Source organism: Haemaphysalis longicornis, unplaced genomic scaffold (assembly GCF_048455015.1).
Source record: "Haemaphysalis longicornis isolate Haplotype H1 unplaced genomic scaffold, Haemaphysalis longicornis Haplotype H1 scaffold_1, whole genome shotgun sequence".
Taxonomy (NCBI): domain Eukaryota; kingdom Metazoa; phylum Arthropoda; class Arachnida; order Ixodida; family Ixodidae; genus Haemaphysalis; species Haemaphysalis longicornis.
Genome location: NW_027526203.1, coordinates 260,726,520 through 260,746,757, shown reverse-complemented (window position 1 = coordinate 260,746,757; position 20,238 = coordinate 260,726,520). Strand labels below are relative to the sequence as shown.

General features: G+C 47.7%; 1 protein-coding gene across 1 annotated transcript in view; it reads right to left on the bottom strand.

Moving 5' to 3' along the window:
• The window catches only part of LOC144144930 (uncharacterized), a 114,058-nt gene that overhangs the window by 91,659 nt on the left and 2,161 nt on the right, over positions 1 to 20,238 (bottom strand). The window contains exons 3-8 of the mRNA XM_077676438.1: positions 17,195 to 17,279; positions 16,058 to 16,212; positions 10,806 to 10,973; positions 6,340 to 9,498; positions 6,192 to 6,281; positions 5,520 to 5,708 (exon numbers count right to left, since the gene is read on the bottom strand). Coding sequence (XP_077532564.1) covers positions 5,520 to 5,708; positions 6,192 to 6,281; positions 6,340 to 9,498; positions 10,806 to 10,973; positions 16,058 to 16,212; positions 17,195 to 17,279 — 3,846 coding nt within the window. The remainder of the gene's footprint in view (positions 1 to 5,519; positions 5,709 to 6,191; positions 6,282 to 6,339; positions 9,499 to 10,805; positions 10,974 to 16,057; positions 16,213 to 17,194; positions 17,280 to 20,238) is intronic.

Here is a 20,238-nt window from a genome sequence, read left to right as displayed (position 1 = left end):
GCAAACATGCCACTTTCAAGCCAAACTTCGCACAATTCAGCTAGGTAATAAGGAAAACAGGTGAACGAATGGCAACTACCCAGCCCACTTTTGCACACTGGGCTGTGATGTCACAGTGCTGTATCAGGGGTGAAACAGCTGAATCAGATTTGGGAGCAGTTTTTGGAGCAGCGAAATCTCGATTTTGGAGCAGAAGAACCTTGATTTGGAGCAGAAGAACGACATTTATTATGTCACCTTGGGAGCCTAAAAAAAATCAAATTTTTGGCAACTCGGCCAGGAAAAGTGCACTTTTTAATCGGTTTTGAATGTACGTAACCGTGAAACAGCCTTTCAATAAAGTTTTTTCTACCAGAGTATCACAAGGTACGAGCTGCACTACCTTTTAACAAACCATTTTTAAGTTCTTAGGCTCTATGCATAGATAGCGTGGAGTGCCGTTGAAAATATCGAAGTGAAAAACTAAGCAATCGTAAGGCATTTTTATTATTATGTGAATACAGAAATTATTATTCTTGTAATCTCAGGCTTGGTTTTACGCACAAGCATACAGCCACGGCAAAATTTTCGCAAAGCGAGGTGACAGTCGTCGCACCCTACCAGCCCTCCCATTTCAATCCCCAAGGTGCACATTCACTCTGATAGTAATTTGAGTAACGTTGGTATGTTTAGCCAGCTCCCTCTTGGCATTAAATTACTCTTCAGATAGACTAACCATTATTACTAGCGTGCAATATTAGCCCATCCCGCTATCAGACACTGCTTGAACTTTTTGCGGCGATATAGCCTGCGCCGCCACTTTTGCGTGTCTATCGTCCCATTCCCGCCCCTCGAAAGCTCGCTGCCAAAGGCAGCAATAACTCAGCGTTTTATAACAGGACACTGACAAAGATAAAGCTCTGCACAGTTTAGGAGAAATCTCAGCAGCTAAACATTGCATCAGTTCTTTTGCGATGCTTGTTTAAACAAGTTATGGCCGTTTTCTGTAGGCACACTTCTCCCGTCGAAGCCCATGCACTGGGGCTCTTCGATTATCAGTCCAGACTCACCGCGAGCTCCCTGAGATGCAAGGTGGCACTTGTCTTTCGCATGTACTTCTATGGCAGACAGAACCACAGACTGCCCACAGTCTATGCGTGCCGAGTCAGAGACTGTAAGTCAATGAGCTTCACTAACAGCACATGGGAATCCTGCATTAGAATGCAAGTTTCAGATTTATTTGATTGAATGATTGGTTATGGCACCCCTTTTGCATTGGAGCAGGTTCCTTGGAACTACACAGACAGCAGAACCTTGGCTGCACTCGCATTTAATGGTCCCAGACGCATCGAGAGAGGGCTTGAGATGGATTATGGGGTTTGGACAAGCAACAAGGATAGACATCTCAAGGGCACTCGGCAGCACCAGAGCAGAAAAGAAGAGGCGTCAACTGAAAGCATAGGCCACAGGGTCTTCGACTGATTACGACCACCTCTGAAAATAAAAGAAGTGCTTTTAAACCTTCAAAGGGATTTTTGTTAGCACTTTTTGGTCAACCTAACGCCCAGGAAAACTACCATTTTCATACTGCATAGCCAAACTTGTTTTCAAAATGCTGTCTGGCCAACATTATTTCTTATTTACTTTAATGACATCTCTTCTGGTGCGGAACCAGGTGTAACATTGCAACTTTTCGCAGATGACTGCGTGACTTGCACTATCATATGCAGTACTGATGACCAATTAAAGCTCAATTCTTCTTTACAAAACACTGCCCAATGGTGCAAGATGTGGGGAATGGAAATAAATGTGTCTAAAACCGCATTTATCACCCTAACCAAGAAAAAACTACCTTTATCTTTTGTGTATAATCTTAGAGGTTTTAACATTTGTAAAGTTGACAAAGTAAAAAATTTGGGCGTCACATTCTCACAAGACTTAAAATGGGAACAGCCCTTTACGAATACATGCGCCGAGGCATTTAAACAACTAGGATTTCTGCGTAGAAAATTGAGCAAAGTACCTCCAGCTGTTAAATTAACCGCCTACAAAACCCTGGTCGGACCCATTCTAGAATACGGAAATATAGTGTGGGACCCTCATCAAAACTACCTTCGCGACAAACTTGAAAGATTGCAGAACAGGCCCTGAGGTTTATCTATTCAATCTTGATTGTGGGGTTTAACGCGCCGACGCAACGCAGGCGATGAGGCGCGCCGTAGTGGAGGGCTCCGGATTAATTTTGACCACCTGGGGATCTTTAACGTGCGCCGAAATCTCGTACACACGGGCGTTTTTGCTTTTCACCTCCATCAGAAAAGCGGCCGCCGCGGCCGGGAATCGAACCCGCGACCTCGTGCGGTTTATCTATTCAAAATACTCTTGGCACAACAGTGCAATGGACATATGCAATCAAGTGCACCTAGCAACTCTACCTTGCCGGCGCCATGAAGTTTTTTTATCTTCTTTTTCAAGGTCACATTAATTCGTAAAGGCGACTATATTCACCCACCTGGCGGCCATTCTAGTAGGACAAGCCACGTAAATGCATACAGCCCTTCAGTGCGCATAGCAATGTGTTGCAATATTCCTTTTTCTCTCGCGCTGTGAACGCCTGGAACGCGCTACCGAGCGAAGCTGTTGATAATACAAATACTGATCAATTTTGCTCATTTGAGGAGCAGATAACGAAGCCTGTACAGTAAAACCTCGCTACAAGAGACACTCAAGGGACCCAGGAAATACAGTGGAATCTTGGTGATACGAATTTCATTGTGATACGAATTTTCAAAATTCCCCGCGAAAATTTATTGTATGCAATGAAAAAATATTCGGATGATCCGTATGCATTTATCACTCCGGTGCGGGTGATACGAACACGCGAGCCGCGAGCAGACGACTGCGGCATGGACGGGAGGCGGGAGTGTGGGTGCGGCTGTGCGGCCTTGGTTGCGCGCGGACACAAAAGCATTAGTCCTCCCCCGCTGACGGTACTCCTGCTCGTGGAGGTGCTGTTCCGAACGAACACAACGTTTCGCCCTCTCAACGCCTGGTCTTTCTCCCTCTATTCTTTTCCATTCTTTTATCTACGCTACAATCTCCTCTCTGTACCTTTCGTTTCCGCTGGCTGCAGCTCGGGTGCCTCTAGCTTCCTTTTTTGTATTACACTTTTTGAATAAACCACGGCAATCAAGATTTCCCTCATTTCTGACGGCGAATACTTTCGCCATTTTGCTTTCTCCGCATTCCTCGCTTCTGAGGTCTGTGCCCCGCGCTCTAGTTACCCTGTTGTCGCCTTGCCGTGTTGCCTGCGCCACTTGCGCGTCGATTATGTTGAAGTGTGAACCGCATGGAGCGTTTTCTGCTCACAAAAACGCACCACCACAAATACCACCCACATGCTGCGCGCGGCGCGGCAAGTGGCACCAACATGGCGGTGTCTTCGGCCGCGAAGTGGTGCAAGTAGCTGGACCGACCGCTTCCGAGCGCTCTTTAAGATGCCACTAAAGGAACAAATGAAGTTGCTTGTACAGTAAAGGAGCTGATAATGTGGACGAAAACGACACTATAAAGCATCATCCGCGCGGCTAGGAAAAGCGCTAATCAAATATCCGCAACCGTGGTAAGCCTGAACATCTCCGGCGGGGCCAGCGGGCTGTCCGGAGCGTTTTCAAACTGCCGCCATGAAGAGCGCGCCTTGCCATTGGCACAAGTCGGCAGGCTCCTCCCACTGCCACGCGCGTCGGGTGTCATTTTCCGAGCAAGGCCCAATCTGTCACGGGGGCGAAATCGTCAACGGGGACGTGAAAATAACGCACGAGCAACACCAACGCGCACGAATCGCATGCGGTTCGTGTGCGCACGTCGCATCGACGATGAGCACGCGTTCTTTTCACTTCCACGTTGACGATTCGGGCCGGCACCCCGGCACCAGCCTCTGCCTCGGTTGCCACGAACGGCAGTGGGAGGAGGCTCGCGACTTGCGCCAACGGGGAGACGTGTACCTCATGGCGGCAATTTCAAAACGCTTGCAGCAGCTGGCTTGGCCACCTCCGCGGCAGATATTTGGCGCGGATGGCATTTTATAGCGCAGTTTTCTCCCACACTGTGAGCTCCTTTCCCGCATGAGCAATTTAGTTTACACCTTGAGTTTACAAGCGGTCGCTGAAGCTGCTTGCACCTCTTCACGGCAAGAGCCAATGACATGTTGCCGCCGCCTGTCACATGCGCGGCACTATTCCATTTTTCCTCGTTTCCTGATGATACGAATTTTCGGGTGATACAAATATTTTTGCCGCCCCTTGAGATTCGTATGACCGAGATTCCACTGTATGTCTCTTGTAACCAAGGACTCTTGTATGCAATCTTGCTAACATGAGACTACTGATTTCATTCAAATGTCTCTTATAACCAAGTGTCTCTTGTAACAGTGTCTCTTGTAACGAGGTTTTACTGTACAGTTATTTTTGTTGTTGTTGTGATAGCGCAAAAAGTGTCTTGCAGGGTTGCACTGTACTTTTTTGTACATTTTTCTTTTCATGCGTACTATGCGGTTTCTAGTATTTTTTTCTTCTCGTGTATGCGAAGAAATTCGGTTAATTACGTATATTTTGTCTCTTTTTTTTTTTTTTTTGTCTCAAATGTACCAACAGTTTTCTTTGCGGTAAACAACGGGGACGTGTGTGACAAGTGCCAGCGGTTCACAAGTTTCGAACACTTATGACTATACAAACCACTTGGTTTTCCAAGTCTCTGGGTTACGCTGCGACGACAGCTGCAACGGCAGAACGCCGTGTGGCTCTACTTGTGTCCAGCGAGCGCGCTACGACGACAAGGCGAGCCCCTTAAGTGCTTTGCACCTAAAAAAGGCACCAACTGCCAACTCTTGCCCTTGTCTTGCATAACCTGCTGTCCTGAGGCTAATTACATACACAAAAAAGGGGTGCATATCTTGAATTTTCAAAACAGTAGTTTTCCTGAGCTGCTCCACTCAATTGAGTAGTGCAATTGAGTGCAAACTCTTAATCACACCTAGAGTAAACCAATCTTGAACATATTTTAATGGCAATGAGAAAAAGCACCTCTGACAGGTTCATGCAAATTGGTGCCCTAGTTCAAAAGATGACCCTCCAGCCTGGCCCCACCCCTGAATAAGACTGGCACCACTATTCGACAGTTCAAATTAGCCATAAATTTGAATGTTAGGATTTGAATTTAAGGTCTAATCATTTGCTCGGTAATTAGTACCCGGACCCTATTTGAAGCTAATTTGCTCGTGCAATTCCAGAATCCTGCAAATGATGTTGGCAAGATGCACTTTCCCGTAAATGACCCAACATTATTTTACCGACGGAGATCGTAGCAATGGACAGAGCAAAACAACTTCTGCAGGTCATCGACAGCAGTACTGGCCTGTCAGAGATTTAAAAAAAAATGCTACTCCAAAGCAAGCCGGAGAGGGATATAACTTTTCAGCTTCATGGAAACTCTTTTCTAACCCTGCAGGGTGGGAAAAAGCTTCACGTTTTGATGCCACGCACCGCCAAGTCCGTAGCCAGCAGCTCATTACGCTGCTTTAGGAGATCTCTTTCCGCACGGGCATCAGCAGCTTCCTGCCTGGCAGCGGCCCGCTCTCCTGCCAGCCCAGCGAGCTTGGCCTCAGCCTCCTTGCACAGGGACTTGGTCGCCTCATGCTGGTCTTGGAGATGGTCATAGTCACTCTGAAGGCCCTGCATTCATTGTTCCGCAAATAACAAACGCTTGCAAGCTACAAACATGACGAATGCAGTTGCACCCAAGCATTTATTGAATTATCATTCGACGACTCTCCTCCATACAAGCTTACAGCGGGGATGTAAAAACAGTGAGCAGCACCTGAAGCTCTTTGTGCACTGAACAACACAAACTTTTTGCAACAAAGTGCCGAATGGTACCAGGCAAGCTGACCAAGCACTGCACAGTGCTGCCAACTGGTAGGATATGTTGAAAGCTTCAAACTAAAAAATCTGTGCCGGTCTGGTTGCCTCGTCCCTTCCACTAGTGTGTTTCCCCCCCCCCTTCCTCCACTTTTTTTTCACCGGAAGTCGTGTGTATATAGGCTGGCATAGAAAGATAGAATGGCTCTCTCTAAATTCATGTTTTACTAATTCAAGCTTCGCTCTATCCTTAGGTAGCTGCTTGGTACTTGCATGGCTATGGCACTGATCACTCACCTGGAAGTTCAGCACTGCCTGCTGAGATGCTTGGCCAAGCTTTTCAAGCTCATGCTTTGTGTCCAGGAGATCTCTCTCCATCGAACTCATCTGGAGCAAAGAAAAATGCAGTGAACAAACGGGCAACTCGCAATCCAACAAAATTTACCAGCTTTGTTTTGTCTGCCATCTCCTTCTTGTGCTTGATGATCAGAACTTTATACTTGGCAAGGCGTTCCTCTCTTTCCTGAAGGGTGCTCTGCAGGGTGGCAATCTGCACCGCATCGTTCTGCTTCTCCTCATCATCCGGCTCACTCGGTGGCACTTCCTCACCACCCGCTTTGGTCTCCTCGGCCAAGAGAGACTCCAGCAACTGGTCGAGGCTCTTTACTAGGGCCAGCTCGGCACGGACATCGCTGCAGATGGCTTTCGTGATCGCACAGGAAATCGACGAGGTGGCTTCCTGGCAGGTCACAGCATCCAACTTCTCGGTCAAGGTGGCGCACAGGCACCTGGCCTCTGAGAGGACACTGAAATCGCCGTTCCCATCCGAAGGGAGGCGCTGCTGCTTGGAAGCATGCGCAACCAGCTGGGCCAACAGGCTGAGCACAGCTCTGTGGGCACTGTACCAGTCATACAGCACATCCTCCTTCAGGTTGTCGTCTTTGTGCCTCGTCTGCGGCTGAAAGACTGCACACAGCCGGGTGTGCTCCACCTCGTAGGAGGACAGCTGCTCCTTCAAGCAACGGAGTGCTTCAGTGAGAGTCGCCAACTCCGAGTCCTTCTTGGCAAGTTCATCCTGGTAGGTTTGCACATTGTTGTCCCGGTCCTTCAGCATCGCCTCCAGTTTTTCGCACTGTTCTAGCTGATCATCCAGCTTGCTGTGGATGTCATCAAGCAAACAGGCTTTTTCCTGGAGTTTTGCTTTAAGTGCAGAAACTTCCCTAGAGAAGCTTTCCTCGAGGAGCTTCTTCTCTTCATTTGACGCACTCAGATTACTACTAAGCTTAGCAACAGCTGCTTTACTAGACTCCAAAGATGCCCGGAGAGATGAACATTCTTCAATGAGACTGTCATTTTCCTCTTGCAACCGTCCAAGTTCATCCCGGTCATCATCCACGCAATGATGCGTTCCGTGTAAAACATCCTGATTTGTAAGCGATCCATGAGAGCGAGGGCTTTCTGGAACCTCCCCCCCTTTTTTCATGGGCTTGAAGTTGCTAGTGCAAGAAGGCGATTGTTGTTCTGTGGGCTTCAAGTCATCGGCACAGTTGGGTGACACCAGCAGCTCAGCTGGCCCCCGCACTTCCTCCAACTCCTGCGGCTGGCCATCCACACATTGCTGTCCTTCCAGTGAAGCACTTAACTGTGCTGCTGTATCCACAGCTGTTGCACTCGAAATGTCTTCTAACTGATGCACCTTGCTCAAAAGGGTGGTTTGCTCATCCTTCAACTCTGGGCACCCTTCACTCACCTCTACAATGTCTTGAAGAGCCCCCCTGAGAGCTTCACTCCTTTCTCGAAGCATTTCCTCGTTTTCTTCAACACGACCTGTCAGGTCGGAAATCTTGGCACACAGACATGAATCAAGCTCCTCGATCTTTCTTTCATATGAACGAAGCAGTCCCTCACACGTTTTTAATTCACTAGTCAAGAGATCTCGTCCCCTTCTTTCAACGCTTAGATTTTCTTCTAAAGCTTGGTTTTCAGCCTGGAGATTTTTTATTGTGTCAGTGCTTGCAAGCAACTGCTTCTGGACAGTTTCAATCTCATTCTTGAGGCTGTTGTAGGCTTCCAAAGAAACCAGGCTTTCATGAGCCGGGGCAGGCTGTCCCCACAACTCCTCGCATTCACCGTCACAATCATCTAGAACAAGTGTGGCCCCCATGCCCGGCAGTAGCCCTTCCACTTGGATATCTACAACATTCCGCTCAGCAGTCTCCAGAATGATCTGGCTGATTCGGTGAAATGCCTTCAGCACAGCAGGCATCCTAGATTCCGCATTGCCGACACTGCAGTCTTTGAAGGCCTCCTCATATTTCATGGCGAGTACAGCCATTTCCTTGAGTTTCTGGCGCATCGCCTCCAGTTCTCGCAGCGACTGTTGCTCCCTGCCCTCAGCAGCTTCCAGTTCAATCTCGAGCTTCTGAATATGAAGCCGGTCATTTTCAAGATCGGCCTCTAGGCGCGCTGTCTTTATTTTCAGCTTATCACACTCCTGCTGGAGCTCCTTTGCTTCATCTTCCAGGAAACTCTGAAGGTCTTTGACCTGTATGAGCTCATCGACGATGTCTTGTTTCTCTTGCAACGAGTCACTGAGGTCCTTCTCCAGCCCACCCACTTTGTCAGCGAAGGTTTCAAGCTTCTGCAGGAGATCCACATCAGCTGCCCTCACTGTGGCAAGTTCCTCCTCCAAGGCCTTTTTTTCAGACTGCACGTTCTCGGCAGCTTCCTCAAGCTCCAGATTCGTGACAACCAAGCACTCCTTTTCCCTCTTCAGCACCTCCACCTCCTCTTTCAGCGCTGCTTGGTCACACAGAAGCTCCTGCAGCCGTAAAGCCGCTGCATCATCTTCTGAAGAACTAGGCTGCTGGGCCAATGACGCCTTCAAGTCGTCTGCACGTTTTTCCGAATCCCTCAGCCGGGATTCAGAGACTGCCAGCTGGTGCTCCAGTTCCTTCTGCTTGTTCATCTGCTGCGCCAGCTTCTCCTCCAACTCTGCGACGGCTCTCTCGGAGCTCTGCGTCTGCTCCCGCAGAGAGTCGGCGGCCGACTCCAGCTGGCGCGCAAGCTCCTGCTTCTCGACGTCCCCCCGGCTCACCTTCTCCTGCAAGCCGTTGACTCTCTCCTGCAGCTGCGTGTTCTCGGTGATGGCCTCGGCGAGCAGCTTCTCCATGTTGGCGTGGTCGTCGAGGATCTTGGCGAACTCCTTCTCCTTGGCCTCCAGCTCCTCCTTCATCTGGTACAGGTCGGACACCTGGCTCTCGAGGCCGTGTTTCTCCTCCTGTAGCAGGTTGCACTCGTTCATCTTCTCGTCCCGCTGGTTCTCGAGCGAGGAGCGCTCCTGCAGCAGCACAGACACCTTGAGCCGCAGGGCATCCGCCTCCTCGCGGGCGCTCTCCGCCTGCTGGGCCAGGGCCTCGCGGGCGGCCCCGCAGGCGTCCCGCTCCTGCCGCAGGCTGCTGCACTGGGCCAGCAGCTCCTCCACCTTCTGTTTCAGGTGGCCCTGAGAGGAGGCCGCCTCCGAGTCGGCCTCGTGCCGGCGATCCCGCTCCTCCAGCTGCTGCTGCCGCACGGCACTCAGTTCCGCCACCTTGGCGTTGGCCGCCTGCGCAGGAAGGAGGGAGCGCCCGTCAAGCACCACTGCTTGAGTGAGAAGGATTCCTTGGGCCACACAGTCATGCAGTAAATGTTTCCCCTTATTTACCCTCTAACTCAGTGTGGGACAAGTCATGACATTCCTTCACGGGCTGCCTTTCCCTGTACAGAGTCTCCTGAATGCTGGCTGTGTACTCTGTTTACTCAAATCTAACGCACCCTCAATTCTAACGCGCACTTGATGGGACTGGAAAAAAAAATGAAAATCGCAAAAGTTTTTTCCACCAAACAAACTGTTTTCTGGTACAAGAACTTCACATATTATTGCGCTAGAACGGCTATCATCACCCTCGAGTCGCAACATACAGTATGGCAAACCACACACAGTGCCCTCTTAAAGCCACAAAAAAACATGCATAAAAAATGTTCAGCGAGAGGCTGTGATGCTGCGGCAATTTTCTGTAGAAAGCGGCACACAGTACAGTGCACCTTCCCCTCTGTCCAGGTGAAGTGTGAAAAAGTGTGAGCTCGCTACCTAAAAAGAGGCGCCCGCTACCTGCCAGTTTCTTTTTCATTTTTATCGGCACACGAAGCAGCCGCAAGGCCCCCCGGAGCCCCTCACACTGGCCTTTGATCCTTGCAGATAACACCCACCAACCACCCACTCAATGGGTATAACTCCCTCCCGTGGCGTTTTCTTTTTTTCTGCATCCACGTGTTGCCGTACTGCGCAATACCTAGCATGCAGTAGGTGCCGCCTTCTCTGCGAAAATATAAACCTCGGTTGCATTTTTTTGTTATTTTGCCACTGCCACAGTCCGCGCTATCTTCAAAGCTTTGCTTGCACAATGGTGTGATTATGATTGCACTGCTATGTCGACAAAAATAAGTAACCACTATAGCACTTTTTCAGCTTGCACTATTTCAGTGCACATGTGACTGTGGGACATAATTTCTGAGAAAAAGGTGTGCATTAATATTGCGCAATTACAACAACTCACACCTTTGCACAAAGCACTTTTAGGGGCACAGCTCCTTAAGGGCTCAGCCCCTTAAGGGCTCGGGCTGTCGGCATCTCCTGTCGTTAACGTTGTATCTCGTATCGCAGTCACGGTACTGAAACACCGGGACACTCGCTTTCCAATGCCTTGTGCTAGAACGTAACGCATACTAAAAGAACACACTGGGACACTCGTTATCTAAGAACTCACGCTAGAACGTTTTTTTGGCCAAAAAGACCTTTTTCCCATGAAATGGAGAGAGTTAGACACTAAAGTGAGTGGTAGACACTGTGTAATTATTCCCCCCCCCCCTCACCCGGTTCTCAGCCTCCAGGCGCTGCACCTCTTGCTGCAGGAACTCTGTCCCCTGGGTGTAGGAGGCCAGCTTTGACTCTGTGCACTCCAGGCTCATCAGGCACTCGGTGTACTTGTGACGCCATCGGACGAGATCCTCGTTTGACGCAGCCAGCTGCTCTTCCAAGACCTGCACACACAATGGCGACACCGTCACATGCATCCAGACGAAGACTGAAAGCTGACATTAAGGGAGCGAAACATACGAGGAAGCTACATTAGGGTACTCTAAAGAGGAGACCCTTGTTCTAAACAAAAGCAGAGAACAAAGCTCGCATCAGGTACCAAATACAGCAACAACAACAACAACTACGCTATACTAGGAACGCGCTAGTTTAAGACTTCGGACTTCCAACTGTTTCACAGTATCCCTAGCTATTTTCCTACCATTATGAGGACAATTCAAATACGCTGATCAAATAAACTGACACCGGCAATTTGGCAGCATTTTTTTCCTCAATAGAACAGATCTTGTACTGCTTTGGGTTAGGAAAAAACTGACCCTAAAAAAAAGGCTACCACACATTTCCCAATGTATAACTTGCACGTTTGTACAAGTCGCCATCCTTCAGAGGGTTATATAACAAACTGAGAAATGGTTGTATAGGTCGCACCTTTGTATAAGGCACATCGACAGTGATTACTCAATGCTACAAACACATCTTAATTTTCCGAGCAAAATCGATCCAAAGATCATGCACGTTAGAACTGTTTGCTGTTTTACCTGACTTTCGGCCCTTTTGGTCCCCGTAAATGTGGCAGTGTTTTTCGCTGTTGTACAATCCCCGCAAGCAAAAATTTTGTAGAGAAAAAGAAAAACATGACTTAACACCGGAAAATTCCATAACCTTGCACACATACCATACTTACTCGATTCTAACGTGCACCTTTTTTCCGCAAAAATAGGCTGAAAAATCGCATGCGCGTTAGAATCGGATACGAAACCGAAACTGCCAAACAGTTGAAATTTCGTTCCACCCATCACCATCGCCATCACCATCTCAAGATGGCGCCAAAGCTTTTTAACAACAATTTTCCGGATCTAGGCGCCTAGGCTTTTCTTTCGGCGTTCACACAAATCGTCAAATTATTCCACTTGCGTGCTTGATAACAGCAATAGCAGCAGCGGCAACGAAGGTGCGCCGCTTCCGCGGCTTACGAGCGGCTCCCACGCGTTCACAACGGGCGGTTGGCTGTAGCATGCGCCTCTGGAGAAGCTCGCGTGATGGGCATGCGAGGCGTGGGCCACGATCCCATGGAACATGGTTGAACGTTCGTTCAGAAGTGTGGCATCGCGAACACGCTTGATGGCACCAAGGACAAGATGTTGCGGTCAGCGGAAGGCGACAAGGAGCTCTCGGAGAGCGACGAGGGGTGAAATTACTTTGGGAAATAAATTGCCCGTTTCTCTCGCATTCGTTTTTCTTGCTCACAAAGTTCCTTGCACGTTACAAACGGAGGCGCAAGTTTTTTCGGTGACTGTTGAAAAGCGGTAGTCACACTACTGCACAAGGCTGGTGGGCAAAATCGTTGGCCTAGTTCACATCATCAGTACCGTCTTTTTTCCATTTTTTGTACAAATTCCCAGAGTTGCTGTTTTAACTTTAGGCTACTGTACGTAACAGCTAGAGGTACTTAAACCCAGTTTCAATCTCCATTAGTGTCTCGTTTCCCATAGATATAAAGGAAATGATAAAATGTGAAAGGTTTTAAGCGCACCCAGAGTGAGCACCAAACACAGATGAACAAGTGACTGACAAAAAAAAAGGACACAGCCATGACCTTGATCACAAGTTCTCACACTTTCCTTTGACAGCGCTTCGTAACTACACTTTGCAGTGCAACCCAGCTTTTTGTCCCGCTGTACCAAAAGCCCTGACCACACCCCAGAACAGAAGAAGAGGGCAGAAACTTTGTGCCTTTACAGCATGAAACAGCAAGACAATGCCAGTTTCGCTCCCTTACCTAGCCCCATCTTTTCCCTCCTTTGAAAAGAAATTGAACGAGATCGCTATGGCAGCGCAGCAATTAGACCACTGTACGTTACAGCACAGCCATTTTTCCTCCCTTGTAGACGTTTTGTAAGTATACGGAAGACTGCATTACATGCAATGTATTTTTCCCGCCTTTACGTGACTTTTTGAAAACCACACTACGGGCAGAAGGCAACAAGACAGTGTCAGTGGAAGCTGCGCAGCAGCTTTCAGCGCCAGCATCACACTACGCTTCTTTTGTGCACACCGATGAAGCCCTAAAAAAATAAAGTGAGAGCGGCTGCGAAATCTCGGCTGTCAATTTAGCTCCCACCCTTTATCACTGCCTTACTCACCTCGTACGTACCCTCTCAGGTGAAGTAGTACAGAAAAAATCCCTTAAAGGGACACTGAAGTGAATTTGTCAAGCTCCCGTTTTTGCTTGCACTGTGTAAACTGGCTCAAATTAGCACACTTTTCACTGTTTATCCGGTTGACAAATCGGTAATTATTTTACAAAGCGCGAAAGAATAAAAACTACCATGCGCGGTTTGTGGCGGCCGCACCAACTAAGCTGTGACGTTGGGAGGAGGGGGCACCGTGATTGGACGATGCCCAAAGTTAGCAATCAAACAAGTTTCGGTTTCGGATCTGTAAAACAACATGTTTGACATCCGATGGCGTCGTTGGGTGGGCATTCTCAATATCCCAGTAATCGTAGTACCGCGCTTCTGCCATGTTGTCGGCTGTAAAATGCATAAGATAAGCCTCCCAGGACGGCTTGGAATCGTAGCATTCACTAGCCGAGCCCTACGCAGTGCTCCGCCCTACGCAGTGCTCCAGTGCTCCTCCACCAACGCCCTCCGCGTCCCCGCAGACGCACGAATGCATGCGCTTTTCCCCCATATTTGGAGCTTGCCTCACTCATGCCTGTATCGTAAAAAGCGTGTTCGCACCAGGCCAAGGGTCTGTTGATTCTGGCCTGTGCCCACTGCCCGCAAGCAGTCGGTGCTTATGGCAATAGCACGCCAACGAGAACTCGCTAGCGTGCCAGTGCCAGGCTGCGCGAGTTCTGCGGACTAGTTCGTGGAGCAGTGAACGTTGCGGCCCAAAAAAAGGTGAACTCAGTATAGAAAACATCGGCAAAAAACGAAAAAGATTACCCAAAAAAAAAAAAAAAAAAAAAAAAAGTTCGTACACGTGGAGATTCGAACTTGTGACGGGCAAAACACTCGTGATGATATACCTAGCACTCCAGACCACACGGCCACGGAAGAGAGCGCTGCCGAGGATGGAAATATAAGGTATATAATGTATAACTAGTTTACACTTTTATTTAGTTTTAGTATTTCAAGCAGCTTAGGTGACTATTTGTTGTATTGCGCTCGTGGAGTAAGCGTCCCCTGAGTTTCCACAATAGCTCACGTCTAGCAATTGCACTTAGACGGAAAAGCGTTCACAGATGCGTAGTCGTGCTGCTCACCGATGTGCTTGTTCGCCCAGCGCAAAAAAGTGCTTCCCGCACCCTAGTTTACGCTGTACGGTACAAATATCAGTTGATTTTATTTCCTTAGTACCTATATTGACTTTGCTGACTCTTCTACCCCTTCAAGAGGCCTTATATTTTCCTACTGGCGTACCAGTCAGCGAAGCGTCGCATGTGCGCTTGTGCAGCACTTGTGTGAAGCGACCTTGACTTGGAGCTAGATACAGAGTACAAACTAACGAAGTATTGAAAGGCACATTCTTCCATTTACAAACGTGTTGTGGCTGAGTTTCAACTGATCGAGCGAATTGCCATTACCCGTCAGCGGCCGGCGGACTAAACATTGGGCCGACTGACTCGGTCGCGGAAGGTCGGCGAGCCGTGCAGTAGCGCAGCCAATTGCCAGCTCCTCTCCTGCTGACGTCACACGAAAACGCCAAAGAAAATGGGCGAGAGTGCAGAGAGGAGGACAGCATTTTCGAATTGATTTTTCTAGTAATTAAATTCGCGTAAACGCGCTCATAGTGGTCGAAACAGGGCCTAGGGACTCCGGACTACAATTTGCGCTTGTAATCCCGCATTGTTTACAAATCACTTCAGTGTCCCTTTAAGAGACTGCAACAAGGGATCTTCGAACCAGCTTCCACCTTTACTGCTGTATGCTTTCCCAAATATTTGAGAAAGGAGACCGTGTGCATGAAAACGGGGAAACCAGACCACTGTACAACAAAGCAATAAATCATTGGACAAGTTCCCACTTTCTGTATATAAACACATAATTGAAAAAGATGGCTGTGGATACGTTGCATTCAGGCTACTCAGCAGTATGCATAAATAACCAAGAAAGTACAGGATGAATGGCTGGAGAAGTTAGTGGTCACACTGCAGAGGATTGATTGATTGTAGGGTTTAATGCGCCGACGCAATGCAGAGACCGAGGCGCGCCGCAGTGGAGGGCTCCGGATTAATTTCGACCACCTAGGGATCTTTAACGTGTGCCAAAATCTCGTACACACGGGCATTTTAGCTTTTCGCCTCCATCAGAAAAGCAGCACGCTGCAGAGGAAGGAAGGTGTAAATCATTGGTCGAGCTCCCACTGGCAGCACTGTCTATTTTTATTCTATGCTCATTCATTCATACCCTACAATGTAGCAGGAAATACGCAAGCCATGAGTTACCTTTTGTCAGAATCTTGACCAAAGACATGGAGTTCATAAATTTCCCTACGGGGCACTAGAAATTTTTACCAGTACCACATACAAGCTTCGAACATTCTTCCATGCCACAGTGTAACACTGGAACCTCGCAAATTCAAACTCACTTAATTCGAAGTTCTCGTTTATTCAAACTGACGCTGCGGTCCTGACAAAGTTCCGCGTATCTGAATAGCTTTCGTTAATTCAAACTTCGTTACATTCAAACACATCTTTGAGCCCTTTCTAGTTCAAATTAACGAGGTTCGACTGCACCTTTGTGATTCTGGTGTAACGTTCATTCTACAGAAATTAAAATGCATGCTTCTGGACATGCTGAGCTCTCAATTATTTGCAACCATGCACCCACTTTCTGACACAAAATTTTCAGAACCAAATCAAAAAACAATAACCTCACACAATAGCCAACACCGTCATCGCTGCCACGCATTCCCCAAAAAATAGGGTCCTCGACTGCCCGAAGTTTAAATAAGCCTCCGAAATTGAGAGGCCATCTGAGAAGTTGAATTAAAAATTACACTTCCCCACCCGGCTGCTCACCCGGAATGACTCGAACTGCTTCTCCTGGGCACCCTGCAGTGACTGGTACGCTTGGCGCAGGGTCTCCAGTTCCACCTGGTCCTGAGCCCATTTCTCGGCCTGGCTCTGCAGCTCCGAGAGGGCCTTATCCTTCTCCAGGCACTTCTGGTTCAGCTCTGCCAAGGGGCAGGGGATGCAACATTCCGTCTTCATTCATACCCCATCCTCTGGCTTCGTGACCACACATGCTCAACCCCCACACTCCCACAAAGCATAGACTTTTTAATGGGACTGGCCTTTAAACAACATCGATTGATTGTGGGATTTAACTAACCAAAGTTACACCTGGGTGCGCCAAAGCGGAGGGCTCTGGATTAATTTTTAGACCACCTGAGGATCTTTAATGAGCACCGAAATCTGGACACGTGGACATTTTCACTTTCCGCCTCCATTAGAAAAGCAGGGGCTCAGCAGCCCAATGCCTTATCCACTGAGCTAAAGTCACTTGCCTACATTGCACATAATACAGCAGGTACGGCCACACCTAGCCTCGTCACAATGAGAAGCACAATATGCAGTCCAATTTCACAAATTCGGTTCTTTTACGTGCACCGAAAATAACTTCGTACTCAGTAGTGCAACACCACAGCCCATGTGGAGATGTCTAAGCCTCAATGACCAGGTACAGCGGGCAGGTTAAGCTTTTACACGAGCGATGCAACATTTGGCAATGCCAACGTGCACAGGATTCATACCTGGAACAAGTTTTGATTGACATACGTATACACTGCATTTTACTATGGGCACTGAAAGCCTGTAAATTTGGTGCATGACCAATTTCTGAAAAGGAACTACTAACGGGGAAAGATGATAAAAACCAAGGATAAGAAAAAGGCATGCACTTGACCTCCGCTAGAAATTTCGCGAGCCCTTCCTCTCCTGCACACAGTATATAGTAGTGTCTTATGCACTGTGTCTATCTCTACTCACTCACTTTAAGAGTCTCACTTCCTCTAGCCTTTCTGTTTTTTGTTTCTTCAAAATGCACCATAAGCCAAATCTCATTACCCTACCCCTCCTCCCCTTGACTGTGCACTAACATTCACCACTCCAGTGAGGCAATTTCGCACAAAAAACACATGAGCCACCAACACTCACCGTCATATTTAGCCTTGGCTTTTTGAAGGAGGCCCAGCTGCCGCTTGACTTGCTTGACTAGGTCTTCTTTGGGAGCCTCTTCTAGCTGCACAATGCCCACCCATGGAATGTTAGCAAAGCAAATGGTAAAACATGCCTGCTAAAGTGCAAGAACACGCAAATCCATCTTGTGCACAGTAACAACTCCTTGACAATTGTATCTTTGCTGAAACCCATTTATGAAACGATATAACTATTTAGTGATGGGATGATGGAAAGCCCACAGATAATGTAATGGAAGGCGGAGTGTGTGTGAAAGATACTTAATAAGCAAGGTTTAATAGGGCGTTTCAAGAGCAGTTACTTAACAGCCAGTTCCGGTCTTTGCTGTGTGGTTACCTGTATTATCAGGTTAATTTTCAGCTATAGATAGCATTGCAAAAGAACAGAAACCTCAACAGTGCGCACAAAATTTGCCTTACAAAATGTGCTATTGTTGGCCAATCTTTTTCCATTCTCTGTTCATAGTACATAGCTGCCACAGCCTGCAAAAAAAAATCAGCAAACTTGGGTGTAGCATGACAGAACCATTGGTATTGATCAGTTCAATGTCTTGTAATTTTCCACAGGTAGGTCACTTTAACCCCTTAAGTGCTTTGGACGAGCAGAGCTCGTCCTGCCCAAACTGTCACCAAACTGCTTTGGACGAGCAGAGCTCGTCTTAGCGGAATAGGTACTGCCCTATACTGTTCAGGACGAGAAGCGCTCGTCTGCGGCTTAGATTGCGTGCCGTCCACTAGATGGCAGCATTTACTCGACGAATTAGTTTTCTCCTGCGGCAAGGCGCGCTTTTTGTATGAAAATATGGCGTGCGGTGGCGCCGACCCATGCATAGCTGGCCCGTCAACTAGAAAAAGAAGCTGTTCATTTTCGTCATCTTCTTCAAGTGATGCTGATTCGGATATAGATGTTTATCTTGTCTCTGGAAGTGAAGACAGCGATGACGGTGAATTGAGCAGCTCCTCCCGTGATGACAAAGACAGCGGGGAAGCGAACATCGCGACTGCTCGCGAGTGGATCCTGCTTTATGTGGACAATCCTCCTGTGAAGGCTCATCGCTTTCCATTCTTGGCCATTCCAGGCAAGACTTTCATATTGTCATCGCCGGGTGACATTATGGAATATATTCAGCAGTTTCTAGACGATGAACTTATATAATATGTGGTAGACAAAACCAATCGCAAAGCGGCTGAAAAGTTGAAATGCTTTCCTCCCAGTGATCACTCCCGCCTCAAAAATGGGTACCAGTGACAAAGGAAGAGATGTGGGTATTCGTTGCACTCCAGCTATTGCAAAGGTGCTTAGCCTACACAAGTGAAGAAAGATGTGGCATCTGCAACTGTTCTATTTATAAAGTTTTTAATTTTGTTAGCAGCAGGTACCTGGTTTCCTATGTATTCTTCAGAAATAAACTTTATTGTGTTGATTTGACTAACTGTGGGGTACAAATATTTTTTCAACATCGACTAGCTACTTTTTAGTACAATCAGATTCGAAATCAGCAATAAAAAAAATAGGCACTTTTGGTCGGGAAATTCTAAAAAAAATAAAGCACTTAAGGGGTTAAAGGAGCCATGAAGAGAAAATGCAAGTTGGTTTTATTCGAAAGATTTCGTGTTTTATAGTGCCCCCAGCGCTTGTCCGGATACAAACGGTGCTTTATTCACTGAGAAATTAAACAATTTAGGTTAAAATTTTGATTTTCCCGCTCAATCGTGCGTTTTCGTGGTCCCAAGTGACATCACAGGAACCGACCGCTCTGCAGCCTAGAGTACCTTCATTCACGCATCCGCTGTACAGGGTAGAGACACGTAACGCTGGCGCCGCCATGTTCGGTTGCTCGCTCGCCGCCGAAGCAAGTCATTCTGTCAAAACCGCGCTAAAATTATCGCCGCAACGCGGTTTACTGAAGAAGTTTGAATCATATTGTCTGTTTCGCGTTGCTAGGTCTCGTGGGAAACGAAAAGAATAACGCGTTGAGCCCGTTGGCCCAATTGCGGCGGCACGGGACCGTTCAAAGGTTGTCTCCACCCAAGTACAGCGGTTGTGGTTTGTTCCCGCGTTTCTCTACGTTCCGTAACCTAGATGGCGCCACCATACCGTGGCAAGCGTTTGGTTTGTTTTTACCCGCATTTAAACCTGGCTTGTTTTTGTTCTGGGAGAAAATATTCGTTCCGTGAAACAGTGCTCGCTCGACAAATGGGGTCACGTAAGACACCGTTGCTTGCGTCAATCGGCCAGTGTCGTCTGAGACAACCCCAAGCCCCGTAGTGCTGTGCAGCTAAACCAAAGCATGCTGTGTGCAGTACGAACAGCAGAACGCATCAGTACTTCTATGTTTACATGTGCTTTCGTAACTTCCACTGTTTGTCCCATCATTCTTATTGCTTTGTAAAGAATGTGCCCTAAATTTAAGCGCAAATCGCTCGTTCGTCTAGTTTGTAAGCTCTACCTAATTTGCGTCTGCTTCTGCCAGCCTCCGCCAATCGCAGAGCTTAGCTCATGTGACATCACAGGTTCTGTTGCGGGAAATGAGCTGGTGGGTCGCATGACCATTCCCGTTTTTCCTAATTATGTAGCTTATTTGAGCGAAGTTTACGTTAAAAGTGGTGTCAGTATGATTTTAACGAGACAATCTTTTGAATGAACCAAACTTGTGTTTTCTCTTCATGGCTCCTTTAAGTACAATTCAAGCAATTACATTTTAAAGAAGACATTTTTGAAATTAACTCTGCAAGCAGGTGCACAACAGCAGACTGCTTTATACAGCTGTTCTAAATCCAGCTTCCCATGTAGGACAGAACATAGATGAGTTTATGACGTGTCCAAAACCCTGTGTGTGTATGTATGTATATATTTGTTACCCCCCTGCCGGCCCCGTCTTCTTTCTACACGCTTCACAGGCTCTCGCTTGCTTGGACTCGAGTTGAACCCGCAGTATTACTAACTAAACAAATAAAAGCTGGCAGTTAATAGACTTCTTTTCCTCCGACATTACATACACC